The 15,944-nt window shown below is 48.4% G+C and overlaps 1 protein-coding gene across 1 annotated transcript in view; it reads right to left on the bottom strand.

Moving 5' to 3' along the window:
- The window catches only part of Bsn (bassoon presynaptic cytomatrix protein), a gene marked incomplete at its 5' end in the record, with an annotated part of 89,189 nt that overhangs the window by 24,321 nt on the left and 48,924 nt on the right, over positions 1-15,944 (bottom strand). Inside the window, one exon of the mRNA XM_010615655.1 lies at positions 3,747-4,625. Within this exon, the coding sequence (XP_010613957.1) occupies positions 3,747-4,625 (879 nt within the window). The remainder of the gene's footprint in view (positions 1-3,746; positions 4,626-15,944) is intronic.

Raw genomic sequence — 15,944 nt, 5'->3', positions numbered from 1 at the left:
GGAGAATGGACAATGAGGAGATTCTGATGACCACTTTTGCCTTGTCTCCCTCTGACCTGTCTTTTCTGGGTGCAGAAAGGAGGGAAATGTAGGTCTGCACACATAGATGGAGCTTAGTAGCTCAGGTTATCACTGTTTTTTTGTTGTAGTTATTTTTTGGTACTGGGGATTAAACTCATGGCTTTTACGCTGAGCTATGTCCCCGGCCTTTTTTTATCTTTTAATTTCATTTTATTTGGCAGGGTGGTTTGAGACAGGGTCTCCCTTTGTAGTTCAGGCTGGCCCTGAACTTACTATGCAGCCCAGGCTGGCCTCAAACTCGAGGCAATTCTCCTGCTTCAGCCTCCTGAGTTCTGGGATCAGAGGTATGCACCACCATACCCGGCTCTTTATCTTTTTATTACTCACTAAGTCACTAAGTTACCCAGGCTGGGCTTGAACTTGCAATCCTCCTGTTTCAGTGGCCCAGAAATAGGCTATGGGGGCAGGCAGGATACCACTGTTTAGGGTGAGAAAAGGGAAATGAGTTCACTAAGCTGTGAGACACTCATGCCTTCTGGAACCAATAGCTGGTGTGCCCTGTGGGTCTGCCACTGTCTTAATGAGCTTGAAGTCCACATGATCTCTATTTGTGGAGCTGAGCTGTGTGCCAGTCTCGTTATGGTGACACTATCTTAGTTTATACCTCATGGGGCTCACAGCCCCACTACACCAAAAGGAGGCAAGGAATGCAAACTCCAGAAGAAAGGATCCCCAGAGGCAAAGACTGAGACACAGCCACCACCAATGCTGCTATTCTTCTCTTCACTGTGACATAGACCTGTCTCAGGTCTTCTATTCTGGGCTTTTACCTGCTATTGAACCCTTCCTGGTATCTCCAGCATGTGTCTTGTGGTTGGGCTGTGCTCTTCTCAGGCCCCAGCACTAAATGTGTTCATTCCCTATGTAGTGTCCTGCATGAGACCAAGCACTTGCACTGGCCACAGTACCCATTCATCCCCAGAGGAATGGACCTGTAAAGACTCATTTTCCCCTTCATGGTAACTGTCCTTTGGGCACTTTGGATTCATTCTCCTGGTTGAAACATAAATGTGTGAGGCACAGCATCTCTTCTGGCTCTTGCAGAAACCCAACCAGAGCATTACTCCATTCTTCATGGGAGGGGACAGGGCTCCTGAGGTCACCACCTCAACAGTAGTTTGAGGAGCAGCAACAGAGGTAGCTGGGCCTCACACCTGATGCCCTACTGTAGCCTCTGCCCATAGCCCAGCCAAGCCCCATACATCCCAGGTGCAAGGCCCTTGCCCAGGCAGACTGGGCTTTTTGAGGGCACAGCTAGAGTTTTGGCAATGATAATAAGTAAAAAACTGGCGATATTATTATAACAGTTCTAATTCCACTAATTTCTTCACACACTCTATTTTGAAATGAAAGTTAATAAAAATTAATCCAGGGTACAATTATCTTTCAAAAAGATAAATAGGTTTTAAAAAGTTGGAATCAACAACTCTTAATTATGAAATGACTCACTCAGAAGCACTGTTTTGGGTTTGTTTTTTTCAGAGAAGTTTTAAGGGGAAAAAATGTCTAATTTTACTGCTTCTTGTATCATATGCTCTGGAAACAGCTTTTACAGCTCAGAGATGTTGTGAAAAATTTCCAACGGGCTGGTGTGGATGGTGGCTCTGCCTCACACTGTGCAGAGACACAGCAGTCACCCTCAGCCTGGCAGGCTAGCCTTGACCAAGCAAGATTGGTAGACCAACCCCTGGAACACAGTGAAGGACCTGATAATTCTGTTATCCCACTCCCAAGGATGAAATTCTCAGCACATAGTGAGAATTCAGAAACCTCTACCCAAGAACATACAACGCCATAGAGAAGATGAAACTGCTGAAAACAAAATGGTCACTCACTGAGGTGAGTCTGAAGACATCCAATGGCCTGTCTAGTTAAGGGCCTCAGTGGAGAAAAGCAATACTGAAGGGGAGAGATGCATCTCCTCCCCACTGGCCCCTCACAAGATTCAGGCAGGTGAAGCTGGTTAGGTGGCTATGGGAGGACAAAGAAGGGATGACTAGGATTTTGGCCATAGGATAGAGAGGTATCATGTGAGGAGGTCACTCATCTTGCTCAGGGCTGCCCCTCCCTGCATGCTGGAAATGTGGCCAGTGGTGACCAAAGTTATCTCCCCAGTCATCCTGGGTAGATCCCATGGGACTCCCACAGAGGCCTGGATCAACACAAGTCAAAACAAGGCGACATAGAGTCCATACAACACTATGCTCTTCTTTCTTGTCCCACCCCAGGCCAGTGCAGGTTTGTACTTCCCACCCCCTGCCCTGCAATCAGCCATGTATGGCTTAGCCTAAGTCCAAAGGGCTTAGATGACACTGATGTGCAGGAAATAGGGGTCTTGAATTGGCCATCTCCTGATATGATACACATCCACCTGCAAGATAAGCCAGTCATAGATCCTGAGGAGATATACACAGCCATATCAAAGGCAGCCATGGTGAGGTTCACATGGGTGGCCCGGGGCAAGGGACAGTGAGTGGGTAATTGAGTTGGGGCAGGAGCAGATGCAGCCTCTAGGCCAAGGGTACAGACCTGGAGTATTTCCACCTTTCCAGGCTTTCCAGGCTAGACTCCAAGTTTTATAAGAACATTGGGCCTCTTGCTCCCTTCTACCTGGCTCTACACAGTGCCCAGTATCCTGCCCTGGAGCAGAGATTGCAGACAGATCAGCCCTAGCCCCTGCTTTTCCCCCAAACTGTCTTATGGGTAAGAAGAACATCTCTGTAAAACTAAAAGTGTAAGTAAGGATTAAAATGTATAATTGATAGTGTGAAATAGGAAGAAAAGGTCTAAAGGAGTAGGGGAAGTAGGGATATAGGAAAGGAAAGAAGGAAAAAGAAAAAATGTAAGAAAAGGAAAAAAATGGAAACAATGTCTTTGTAAATAGGGAAGGGTGGAGGGGGTGAAGGGAGGGCAGGGGAATGGGGAAAAAAATAACCAGGATACATCATGTAAGGTACAAGATCTTGAAGATGAATGTAACTGTACTGTGTGCCTAAAATGTATCAATAAACTTAATGGGGGAAAAAAAAGAAGCAAAGCATCTCTGTGCATCCTTATAAGCAGACCTTAGAAGAACGTAGGCCCAGCCCAGTCAGGAGAAAATATATGGATCATGGTTTTGATATGTAGACAGCTACACACCTGTGGCCTCAGGACAGAGGCTTGAATGTGAACACAGCTAGCTGGGCAGGAGCTTAGGCAATGGGTCTGTCTTACTGTAGAAAGCCTCTAGCTCCATCCTGTGCCTGGGGCACAGACTTTTGCTCCATAGCCCTTCAACTCCCTACCCTTGTGAGGGTCACAGATTAAGGGCAGGATGGAACCTCAGCCTTTTCCTGTCTGAGTAAAGGAGGTGGCATGTTTCATCAGGGCCATACTGACAGTGGCTGGAAACGAGGAGGCCAGCTCAGGGTCTCCCAAGCCTGAAATAGCCCTCTGATCAGCAAATCAGAGGCAGCAGGCACAATTTCTCTCTGCCACTGTGCCAATAAGTTTCTTGAGTGGAAAGAAAAGAGCCAAGGCAGAGGCAGGAAAGGGAGCATGGTCCTCAGTAGCATCAGCTGTGAGGGACAGTCCCACTGCTGCTTCCTGGCTTCATGTCCCCTTGCCCTAGGCCCTGGCCCCTCTCTAAGATCAAAAGAACATGCTTGGCTCAGCTTTCTTACCTCTACCAGGTGGGGTGTTGGGTTGAAGCCACACAGGTTGCACACCTGAAGCTTGCAGGTGGTGCAGGTATTATAGTTGGCGGGGCCTTTGCTGCCCATGTTGAGCTCAGCTTGGCACAGTGGGCAGCTGGCCTTCTCCTTCGGCGTGGTCTTTGGCTTGGCTGCAGTCTTGGATACTGCTTGATGTTCTGCTTTGCCATGCTTTGGACTGGTTATTCCCCCAGTCTTTGCCAGGGTTCCAGGTCCAGATCCAGGTCCCATTCTAGCCTCAGGCTCAGTTTTTGTTCCGGGTATTGGCCCAGGCCTTGAGGTTGGAGGTCTTGGACCAGCCTCCTTTCTGGCATCGCTGAAGACAATCTTAGGGGGCCCCTTGCTGGGGGAAGGCTGGCCCTGAGGGTCAGCTTCAGGCTGCACAGACATGAGGGTACTCGCCTGGGTCAGCAGTGATGCGCCAAGGCCAAAGAGCTTCCCAGTGAGGCCCTCCTGGGTCTGCTCACTGGCACTGAGCCCAGAGGGCACTGTGGTGGCACTTTTTGCTGGGGCCTCTCCTGTAGGTAGCCTGGGCTCAGCTGTGGAAGGCTTGGTAGGGACAGAGGGCTGAGGAGACACCTTCCCCACCTCTGGAGGGGCAGCTGCTTGGGCAGGCCTGGGCACTGGGGTGGCCCTGGATGTGTCAGCCTGTCGGGAGCCCAGCTGTGGTCCCCCAGGGACCCTAGATGGCTCTTGCTCTGGCTTCCCCAGGGGCTGTTTGGCTGGGGAGTGAGCAGGAGACAGTGCTGGGGAGTGCAGCTGCTGCTGGCTCTTGGAGCGAGGCGCAGTGGTCATGTCCATTCCCAGAGCCCTCTGCATCTGACAGTTGAGACAGAGCCACTCCTTCACCTGGGGAGAGAAGCAACACAGTCAGCTTGAATGGCTGGTGCTCAGAACCCAGGTCAGTGCAGGCCCTGTGGCAACAGGGCAAGGTTCTAGCACACACAGGAGCATCAAGCCCCTACTCCAGAGTCTCTGGGATGCTGGGGAGCAGGGCCAATCATAGATGGCACTTCCCTTGCCCTCTAGGTGCTGCCAGACATATGGGGCAGAGCAGAGATAGCCCAACATCAACCCTATCTCTACCCACCAATCCCTGTCTGCCAGACTCTTCTGCTCCTGAGTCCTTCTTGCTGCCCAACAGCTGTACCTCAGATCTGCACATGGAACTCCATCTCCAAGTCCTATCACACCAGTCCATACCATTCTCCTCCTGATGGACAGTCTCCAACTGGTCACTCTCCTTACCCTGCTGCCCGCTTCTGGCCATTTCTACTCAGCACTCAGAATGACTTCTGACAACACAAACAGAAGGGAAAGCGTGGCCCTAGAGTAGTGCCTGGTGTGCAAGAGACATTCAGTAAAATTTTGCAGAGTGAGCAGGTGAAGAGTGACAGCTGAAAGAGGGAGTAAAAAGAATCCATGATTCCTGTCCTTAAGGCGCTCACTGAGGAGATAAGATATATAATGAAAAATCTCAAGAGACAGTAATGGGTTTTAAGTGATTGATATAAGTGGGAAACAATAAGATTTTTGTTTTTCTTAAGGAAGACAATTTTTTTTCATTGCTGCAGATCAAATCCAGGGCCTTGAGCATACTAGGCAAGAACTCTACCACTGAGCTACCCTCCCAGCTGCAAGGAGAAAAAAATGGGGTAATTATGCCTCCAGGACAACAACAGTACCATGTGTTACTATTTATGTGTTAGAGGTTTACAAGGGTTGATCAAAATATATGGTGAATGTTAAATTTTAAAAATTATTACAATGAAAGACATAGTCATTAATTCACCTCATTTTGAACACAATTATCATTCTACATGATTACACATTTCATGGGGAGTTGGTACATGTACATAACACATCTCAATTATTTTTTCTTTTTATTCCATAATCCCCCCACTTCTTCTAACTCTTGGTCTCCTTTCCATTTGCAAAAGATCCACCCCTCCCCCACTTATCCTATCATTTTTGCCATTTTTTGAAGCAGTTCTGAAGTTCCCTTTAATGCTTTTACAAGATGTGATTTTTAAAAAATATGGTGAATGCTGGTGTTGAGAGCCAATCAATAGAAAAAGTAGGCTTGTGGGCTGGGGATTTAGCTCAGTGGTTCCGCCATCTGCCTCTCAAGAACAAGGACCTGTGTTCGATCCCCGGTACAGAAAAAAAAAAAGTAGACTTGTAAAAACATTGCAATGTGTCCTCATCTACCTTATTTATTAGGCCTGGCACCATGTAACTTCTGGTTTGTCCACAAAGTCAAAATGACCATGAAAGGTAAATGTTTTGAACAGGTTCAGAATATCAAGGGAGCCACAACAGTACAGCTAAAGACATGAAAGAGGACTTCCAGACTGCTTCGGAAAAGTGGAAAGAAAAATGAGATAAGTGTGTTTGAAGCAAGGGGGAGCACTGTGAGGGCAATATGCCTTTTACTGTGATAAAAAATTTGAAAGTAAACATTCACCATATTTTTGGATCATATCTCTTAGTTTCCTCTGCTATGAGCCTATATAAGTATGGACAAGCGACCTCACCATTGAGGCCAATCAGAGCACTTTGTGTCACATATATGGTAAGTGAATAACAGGAGAGGGTGTTTTTGTTTTTGTTTATTTTTTCCTTCAAGGAGTCAGTGGTTTTCTCTCCCAAAATGCATATAGATAGCCTAAAACCAACAGATACAGAGGGGAGTCAAGAAAAGGACAAAGGAGCAGCCCTGACTTCCTTACTTTCTTGGATTTGGCTATGCCTTAAGTCTACCCTTAGACTTTCAGTTCCATGAACCACTAGTATTTTTTTCCTCTGAAAACCCCACCTGTAAATCAGAGCATATTTCTTTCAGGTTCAAGTCCCTCTAAGTGGTTTCCCATCATGCTTCAGGAACTCTTCACCACAGCCTCATGCGCTATCCAGAACGCCTCTCTCTGGCTTCTCCTTGTCATTTCCCCTGAGCTGACTCTCCCAAACACACTGCAACTCCTGTTTTGCCAAGGGCTCCTTGGAACTCATTCCTGTACTCAAGCCTTTCTGCTTGCCAGCCCTGCCCCTTGGCCTAGCCTGCTGTTTAGGTTTCAGGTCAAGGAACACATTCCCATCAGATCTTGCTCTGAGAACACCCCAGGCACTCTCCACCACATCACCCAGTTTTGTTTTCTTTTTCTTCAGAGGGCTAATTCTATCCAAAATTGTCTACTAATCTGTTTTCTGGTTATCTCCTAGCCAGCTCTTGTGGACAGGTGTTTTCCAACCCACACATAAAGTGTGTCCCAGAAAAGCCTCATCCCAGACAGGCTTGCTTGTGGGATTGAGCCTGAGAGTGATATGGGGTACAGCTCTTATGTGGCTGAAGCCACCAGATTTGGTGCTTCAATGAACCAAGGCTGGAACCAAAGTTTTCCCGTTTACGGCTGCAGCCAGAGGTTCTAAATACATCCTGGTAGCCCAGTCAGCACAAGGAAAGGTCTAGTTCTACCCATGGGGCAGAGGCCTCTTCTGTTCAACCTCAGGAGTGCTCCCCAGGCCCACAGTTGTATTGTAGATTTGGGCATCTGCACCAGCAGCCCAACAGTAAAACCCAAGGAAGGGGAGAACTGTACTCTAGTGAGCACCTGTTGTGCCAAGCACCACAGAGGACATGTCTCCCAGCATTCTCTCATTGTCATCATAGCAGAAAAAACAGAGATCTGAGATAACTTAGCAATATACTGTTACTGTCATCCAGTTAGCGAGTGTTTCTGGCAAGATGGGGCTGGACAGCCCTGCTGAGCTCCCGATTCCCAGCCTGGAAAGGCTGGAGCCCAGTGCTTTCTGCACTCTTCTAAGGCCATTCAGCTTCCCATAAGCCAACCCAGGAGTTTAGAAATCACCCCCACAAATAATGGCAGAGCACCTCAAAGACTAAGCTGAGCTCTAGAAACTTGAACAGTGATATACTGAAGCAGTGAGGTGGGAAATGTTAACCCACTCAGGGGCAGCTTTGTGAGTGTTGGGTGGAAGACACTTCAGTCCAAAGGGCCACACTGAAAGAACCCCTGGTAAGTTTTTTGTATGTGGGGAGGGCTTATTCCCATCAAGGCAGGCCACTTCTGCTTACTTTTTTGTGGGTTTTTTGGGAGCTGGGAATTAAAGCCAAGGCCTCATGCGTGCTAAGCACATACTTTGTCACTGAGCTATATCCTTGCCCCTCTGCTCATTTGAGAGGGACCTGGGAGGGGATTAGTCCCCAGGGGGTATGCCCAGCCTCTGGCCCAGGGTGGCAAATTCAGTTCTGTGGTGGGTGCCCAACCACATCCAAGATCCTATTTCTATCATGTACCTGGGGGCTGTAGTATAACTTGAGGGGAGACTTCCTGAAGAGGGATCTTGGAGGTAGGGTTCCAGGATGATCCTCCCCTGGATTCTGGACAGGGCTAAATAAAGGCACATGCTAAAGCTCAGTGTACCATTAGCACCTTCCTTTCCCCAGCTCCCATTACCCAGGCTGTATCATAGGCATCTCACCTAAAATAGAACCTCTTCAAGAAATGGCTGAAACGCCCCTCAGTAACTCATCTCCCAGATGGGTGCAGCTATTTCTATCTAAACTCTTCCAGGCGGTGGTGAGAAACCTCCCCTGAGCTTTTCCTGGGCTTGAGCCCAGGCAGATAGACCTGGCATGCCAGGCCTTCCATGGAGGCCAGAGGCTGAGGAGCTCTCTGGACCCAGTGATGCCTCCCTCTCTTGACCTCACCCAAAGCTCTTCTGCAGTTCGTTGGGAAGGGCCCATATTAAGGCCCTTCCTCCCTAGTCCCAAGTCCCCATTCCAGGCTAGGGGTATGGAGAGAGGATACCCAGGCTTAGTGCACACAGACAGTCTTGTGGCAGCCTGTCCTGGCCTTGGAACCAGTAGCTTTCCTTAACTGCACAGAATAATGCCTCCATGGCAGAAGACTTAGCAGAGAAGGTCCCCTGTGGCTCCTGGGCACTCTCTACACTGGCTGCCCACTGGAACCAGAGGGACTGACCTTCCATGTATGACAGGAAACTTCTCTGAGGGGCCGGCTATTCTGACCTGGCACTTGGCCAGGAGATGTACAGGCTTCATTCCTCATGCTCCAGAGCCAAAGTTGGAGCTGGGAGTCTTCCCTGGGCCACCCTGAAATGGGCTATTATGCCAGACACTCCTTGCTAGGCAAGTAAGCCCATCCTGCTATCTCACAAAGCTGAAACACCCTTCATAGAAGTCCTTGTACCCCACCCCAGGGAAAGTCTGAGTGGTAGTAAGGAAAAGAAGACTCAGAGTGGTCTACAGGGTCAAGAATTGGCTTGGGAGGCAGAGGAAACAGGCTAAAATGTGACTTCCTGAAGGTGCCCGGTGTACTCTTTCCAGGAGCCTGCTGGGGGTTAGAAAGGCAGGGTCCTGTCCACTGTGTGAGTCTAAGAGCAGTCTCCCAGAGAAAAGTCTCCCAACCACTTCTTTGCTCAAACTGTTCAATGTGCAGAAGGGCAACTAGGGACTTCATCAAGGGTTCAGGGGCTTGGGAACCAGGCTAGGGGCTCTGTGAACCCTAAATTGAATGTACAGCTGTGAGTGATCTATGGTGGTTACTCCCTGCTGCTTCCTCTACTGGGCTCTGAGGCAGGGAGAGGAGTAGGGGCAGCTACAGAAAAGGCTTCTATATCCTCCCTCCCCACAGGGGTACTGATGCGATCAGACTTGCTACCCTGTGTCTCAGCACCAGGAAGTGGGATGCAGCCTCCTGGCCATAGCTGGAGGCTTCTGGAGAGAACCTTCCTTACTGCCAGAAAGCTCTGAGGCCACAGCACTAACAGGTCCTCTTCCCACTCCTCGTCCCCTGTCACTACTAGCAAGAAAGAAGGGCTGCCGACATGCATCACTTAGCCTTGCTTCCTGCAGGGATCAGTAGCTCTCTGAGCACCAGCACTCCCTAGGAGAGTAAGCACTTGGTGTGTCAGATCATTCAGCAATGACATCATGCCTGATGCTGCTTGCCTGCACTCCATTTTGGTACAGTGGAAACATCAAAGAAATAGCTTATGAAGGAGCCATATCAGAAGTTCTTGGGAGGGGCCCTTTGGCTAGTGTATACCCTGCCTTTCCTGTCTGTGACTCACTATCCAGGTGTCAGTATGAGGGATACACAGCCCAGTAGCCCTTAAACAAAGGTATTGACCACTTCATCCAGAGCCTTCACCTGTCAGCTGACAGACCTCAGGCTTAGGGAGCAGGTACAACAGGGAACTAGAGGACAGGGAACATTAGTCTAAAAGTGGATCAGCCAGATGTGACCACAGGAGAGGCCTGTGCCAATGCAGGCCCTTGAGAGAAACTGCCTCACATCTGAGGCTAGGATTTATGGATTGGAGATAGAACCTAATGACTCCAGGGTGCCAGAAGCCCTCATTAGCCTGGGGTTCCACATTCCCTTTCTGATCTCTGGGCATATCTGCCTCTCTACCTCCCCACAGCTCTCACCTCCTTCTATACTGCTATGGGGGTGGGGGTGTCTCCTCTTCTCCCTCCCAGGCCCAGCCACTGTGCCCTGTAACATACCTTGGGGACAACCCGCCTACACTCTCCTGCCATATACTCCTCTGGGTGCCCAGTCCCACCCTCTAGGAGAAGATGTATTGCTGGAACTTGGCTCAGCTTCTCTATAAAATTCCTGTTAGCCTAAGGGCTCCTACCTTGGCTTCCCTAACCTGCTTCCCTCCTAGCTTCTGTTGCTCTCCAGGCCCCTCCACCCTGGCCTCTCCTTAAAAGTTTGGCCCTTACCTCTCAGGTTTCTATTGAACTAATTCTCAACAGTCCCTGTAGATGACCCATAGCCCCAAAGGTCTGTCCCACCTGATACTGTTCATGTTTAAGCTTTGTACATTTCATTATATGCAAATGTTACCTAAAATAACCTGAAATAAATACTAAACTCTAACAATGTGCTCAGGCAATTAGCAAGAAATATACTAAAATTTACAACATTAAAATTCAATAAAAAGATAAGATAGATGGATAGGCACATGGACAGATAGTCTGATGGATATGTGGTAAAACCAAAGGAGCAATAAGCTAGTTATAAACACAGGCTGTGGATCTGTGGGTGTCCCTTGCAATTCTTTCAACTTCTTTAATTAAAAAAAAAAATTTTTTTTTTTTTGGTACCGGGGATCAAACTCTGGTCCTTGCACTTGCAAGGCAGGTGGCGGAACCACTGAGCCAAATCCCTGGCTAGTTTAAATTTTTTATAAATATGATGTTGAGGGGGGAAAAAGTTGTGTGCCTGATTTTTCTATGTTGCTCTCCAGTAAGGCATCAAGAGCTCTGCTGATGGTGTTGTTGTTGAGTTATAGGACAACTCTGTATTTTCTGTATATCTATTCCTTTATCAATTCCTTACTAGGTATGTATATGATTTACAAATATTTTCTCTCATTCTGTGGGTTGCCTTTTTTATTGGCAGATGCTTTCTTTCCTCCTCCTTTTCTTTCTCTTCCTCCTCCTCCTCTTGTCCTCCTGTACTGGAGATTGGACCCAGAGCTTTTGTACTGAGCTACATCCAAGTCCTTTTTTATTTTTTGAGTCAGGGTATTGCTAAATCACCCAGGCTGGGCTCAAATTCATTATCCTCCTGAATGCAGGGATTACAGGTGTGTACCACCACTTGGCCAGAAGAGTAGTTTTAAGTGCACATCTGATCTTCCCACTGCCACCTTCCAACAGATGAGATGGCATCTGGAGACCTCAGAAAGCCTAGCAGGATCTGCATGTCTTCTGGTCCTGGCTTGTGGCACCCAGCTATCCTAGACCTGGCTCTACAGCATCACATTCCCTCTGTGGAGTCATAGCAACTCAGGCCCACTTCCTCCTATTCCTCCTCAGCCTTGACCCTGGTGTGGCTGTGTCTCCACCAAGTGGCCTCTGGTGGAAAGGCTGCCTCTTTTTTTTTTTTTTTTGGTACCAGGGATGGGATTGAACTCTGGTCCTTGAGCTTTTGAGGAAGGTGGTGGAACCACTGAGCTAAATGCCCAGCCCAAGGCTGCTTCTTCATTGGCCTGCATACTTTATTCCTGTTGATCTGCACACATCTAAGGCTCTTTTTTTTCCCCCCCAAAAAGCATTTGTGGAGGGAAAAAAAAGAAAATGCAGTGCGGACTGGGTGTGGCGGCACATGCCTATAATCCCAGCGCTTGGGAGACTGAGGCAGGAGGATTGGCTCCAGTTTGAGGCCAGGCTGAACCACAAAGCAAGACCCTATCTCAAAAAAAAAAAAAAAAAAAAAAAATAAAAAAGCAGGGCCAGGGATTTAGCTCAGTGGTGCCACTACCTGCCTTGCAAATGTAAGGTCCTGGAGTTCAATCCCTGGTACGAGGGCGGGGGGCATATGTGGAGGGAGTAAAGGGTGAGAACAAGGGAGAGGGCCACCCTCTGACTTAGACAGGCAGGCCTGTCCAGGCCAAGGACTTCGGGGGAAGAAACAATAGGAACAACAAAGCTAGCCTGACTGAGATTCTTTGCTGGTTGCCTCCTCCTGTTTCTGGCTTTCTCTCTGTCACTCTCTTTTCTGCTTCCCTCACCTTCCTCACCTATTTCTCTTTTTCTCTTCCATCTTTACTTGATTCTCTTCTCATTATTTCCTTTGTTCTCACATATAAAAACAAGTGCTTTAGGAATAAGATTTCATATTTTTTGTGCTGAATTAATGGCACATTCATTCTCAGCTGAATATGCGGCCCTACTTTATAGCAGGAATGTGAAGCTCCATGCCTGGTAACTCCAATCACAGAACAGCTCCTGCTCTCACACAGCTGCCTCTTCCTCATGTCCCCAGTGGTCCTGGCCTTCCTACTGCAGAGGTCCAAACAGGGAAGGGCTGTCTCCCAGAACACAGTCACCCAGGGGGCATGTACTAGCAGCAGGGCTGAGTGCCCAAAGGCTGGCTGAAATTTGGAGGGCACTTCCCTATAGACTTAAGAGTTTGCTTGGGTCCAACTGGTTACTATAAGGCAAAGTGTCTGAAGACTAGACATACAGTGGGTGAAAAAGCTCCCCAAGGGCTGCCACATGGAGGTTTACCTCCATTTTATTTAGGGTCAGGGAACGGAAGACTGGGCACATGGGTAGACACCTCCTTCTGAGCATAGTACACTGCAGATCCCATATCCTAACACCTGTCCTCATTCTTTTCTGGCTCAAGCAACAGTATGGCCAGGAGTGGGCAAGGCTGCTGGCTGTAACAGAAGAATCCATGCTGAATTCACAGCACCACTCCTAGGCCATCTGGTACCCTGGCCCTTGCTGGAAAAGAGTGGGATGCATGCAATAGGAGAGGCTCAGAGCCACTGTGTTGGCTCCCTGCCTTCCCCTAACACCCACTCTGGTTTAAGATTCAGGCTTGCTATCAGGGCAGGGACTAGGGAAAGTCCAAGCCTTGGAATAGATGAGGGAAGACCCTCTCTTTCTTTCTTCCTCTTTCTTTGTTTCTCCCTCCCCTCCCCTCCCCTCCCCTTCCTTCCTTCCTTCCTTTCCTTCTCTCCCTCTCTCTCTCTATCTCTCTCTCTTTCTTTTGTGATACTAGGGATTAACTCTAAGGCTTTTGCCCTAATCTACATCCCAAACTCCCCTCTCCCTATTTTTTTTTTTTGAAATAGGGTGTTAATGTGTCCCTAAATTGCCCAGGCTGGGCTCAAACCCACAATCCTCCTTCATCAGACTTCCAGCGTACTGTGCTAGTTTTCTTAGAGGAATTTATAAGAGAGTCTGACTAGCGCAAGAGGGTGGGGCAGATGAGCAGCCAGATGATAGGCTGAGGGAGTGGTAGCCCTGCTTTCCTCCCTGGGGAAGAGGGTGAGCCTCTCTTTGGGTGGTGCTCTGGGAACATTTGGCCGACTTGACTGGAAGCCTGGGCATGGGAGCAACCCTGCCTCTCCCAGCACTCTGCTGTGACACTGCTCTGAGGGTACAAGCGGACTCATGTAGACAGGTACAGCACACAGTGTGCTATGGGGGCTGCTCTTAGTGAGTTGCCTGTGCTACCTAAGGCCACTGCTCACAGCCTCCTGCAGCTCACTCCCAGCCTCACTGCCAACCCACCTTGCCTTCCTATCTTCTGCCCAGCCCACACTTGTCCACGTATTGGCTCCTACTTCCAGCTATCAGAATAGATGCCTACCATTAGCTGCCAAGGCCTCTTTCCTGGTTTGAAAATATAAATATAAATATAAATTGCTGTAATATAAATTGCTGAAGGTTGAAGAGGTAGACTAACAGGAGGTACCAGGCATCAGCAAACCTTCTGCTTTGAAATCTGACGTTCAGAAACTTTACAATATTTGTTCAAACCCACATCTAGGAAGAGAGGAGGAGACCCATTTTTCTCCCTCCTTTACACCATGGATATTGAATGTGAGCACCTCTATCCTCCTGGTATCCCTGCGTTGTCTGAGGAAGGCTCTTTTATAGATAGTGGGAGATGTTCAAATGCTAAAAGGAAACTCCCTAGTCTTTTGTCTTGGTTTCAAAAGGTGAAATTATTTACCTGTCCCAGAGCTACCAGAACTGGTGAGATACTCCTGAATATGCAGAAGAGAGCCTGGCCCATCCCTCTTTGCTCTAAATCAGCTTCACAGTAAAAGTGGGCCATGAGTGGGAGCCCTTAGGAGAAACCCAGATCCCCAGTTAGTGGCTCTGGGTGTCCCATTCCTTTGCTCCAAAATGATCCAGAATGAGCCAGGCTCCCTGAGATGCAGTCTCCCTTCTGTAAACAGAGAGTGTGCTCTTAACTCCACCTCAGTTTCCATGTGTTTTAATGGCTCCATGTATGCAGACACAGCAAAGCACCCAGGGGGGCCTCTCCTCCCTCCTGAGCCTCACAGGAAAGGGTACAAGAGCAAGCTCCATGTCTGTGTGAGTGCAGCAGCCAGCCAACATTCTCACCGGCCAGCAGGAGGAGCTCAGGGCCCCAGCCAAAAGAGCATCGATTCCAGATCTCAGACGCTGCTTCTGGCTGATGGGACTGGGTGTTTGACCTGTGTGTGGTATGGTTGTTATAGTAATGCTGGGCCTTGTAGAGGAGGCCTGGCACCCTAGGATCTGTGCTGGGTCATCTCCAGACCTGGTTTGCTCTTTTTGTGCCCCTGCTAAAGTAATAAGACCCTGACACATTGCATGTGACACAAAAACAAAAACACTGAGTCCTGGTGACCATTATCTGGTAGTGCCAAATTCTTGTCCTCCATTTTGCTCCTTGGTCCCCCTACAGCCATTATCACAACAGTTGTATCCAACTATTAATCTAGGCAGCAGACTCTTGAGTTATATATCAACCAATGAGCCTTTGCTTGTGAGAAATGTTCTGTTTTCCATGATCACAATCCAAACACCCCAGAGGGGCCTTGAAACCCTCCAAGTCACTTGTGTGGTCATTATTCCTCTTTGGGACTTCTAGGTCCCTCTGTCTGTTCAGTGGGAAGCAGTACATTCAAATGGTATGCCCTGAGCCCAGAACCTAGGCTGACAGGCCTCCTCAGCCAGGACCCAGGAGCATCCTAGCCAGTCTAGTTATACCATCTCCCCACCCCAGACAGGGCCCCTGTGATAACGCTCCCCTGTGGCTAGTGTCTACAACACACCTTTTACCTCTCCAGTTGGGCTACTCCTGAGGTGCAAATGAAAATGGAGTAAGTGATATAGTAGAGTTTCCTGGAAAAAAGTACTTTCCCTGACTCTGTGCCACTTATACACCTGACTTCAGAATCAGTTCCTTACATACATGCAGAACCTCAGGCTGGGAAGAGCTCAGTCTGGAGACACAAAGCCAACACTAAAGAAGCCTTCTTGGCTTATAATATCAGTTATAAGTGTCCAGAAGAGATGTGATATTCCAGGACAGCTCTAAAAGCAGGCATGAAGAAAACCTGTGAACTTGTTTTCTTAGCACAAGGACATGTGACTAGGGAGGTAAATGTCTTCTTAGAAAAGTGGCAAAGAGCAACTGTGCTAGTTTAAAAATTATGTTCTGAGCTGGGCGTGGTGGTGCACGCCTGTAATCCCAGCACTCAGGAGGCTGAGGCAGGAGGACGGCTGTGAGTTCAAGACCAGCTTGGGCTACATAGTGAGTTCCAGGTCAGTCTCAACTACATAGTGAGACTCTGTCTCAAAAAAGCCAAAAA

Source organism: Fukomys damarensis, unplaced genomic scaffold (assembly GCF_012274545.1).
Source record: "Fukomys damarensis isolate Sample0158 unplaced genomic scaffold, DMR_v1.0_HiC HiC_scaffold_37, whole genome shotgun sequence".
NCBI classification, from domain to species: Eukaryota; Metazoa; Chordata; class Mammalia; order Rodentia; family Bathyergidae; genus Fukomys; species Fukomys damarensis.
The sequence above is the reverse complement of the archived record's forward strand: the minus strand, read 5'-3'. Positions and strand labels throughout refer to the sequence as shown.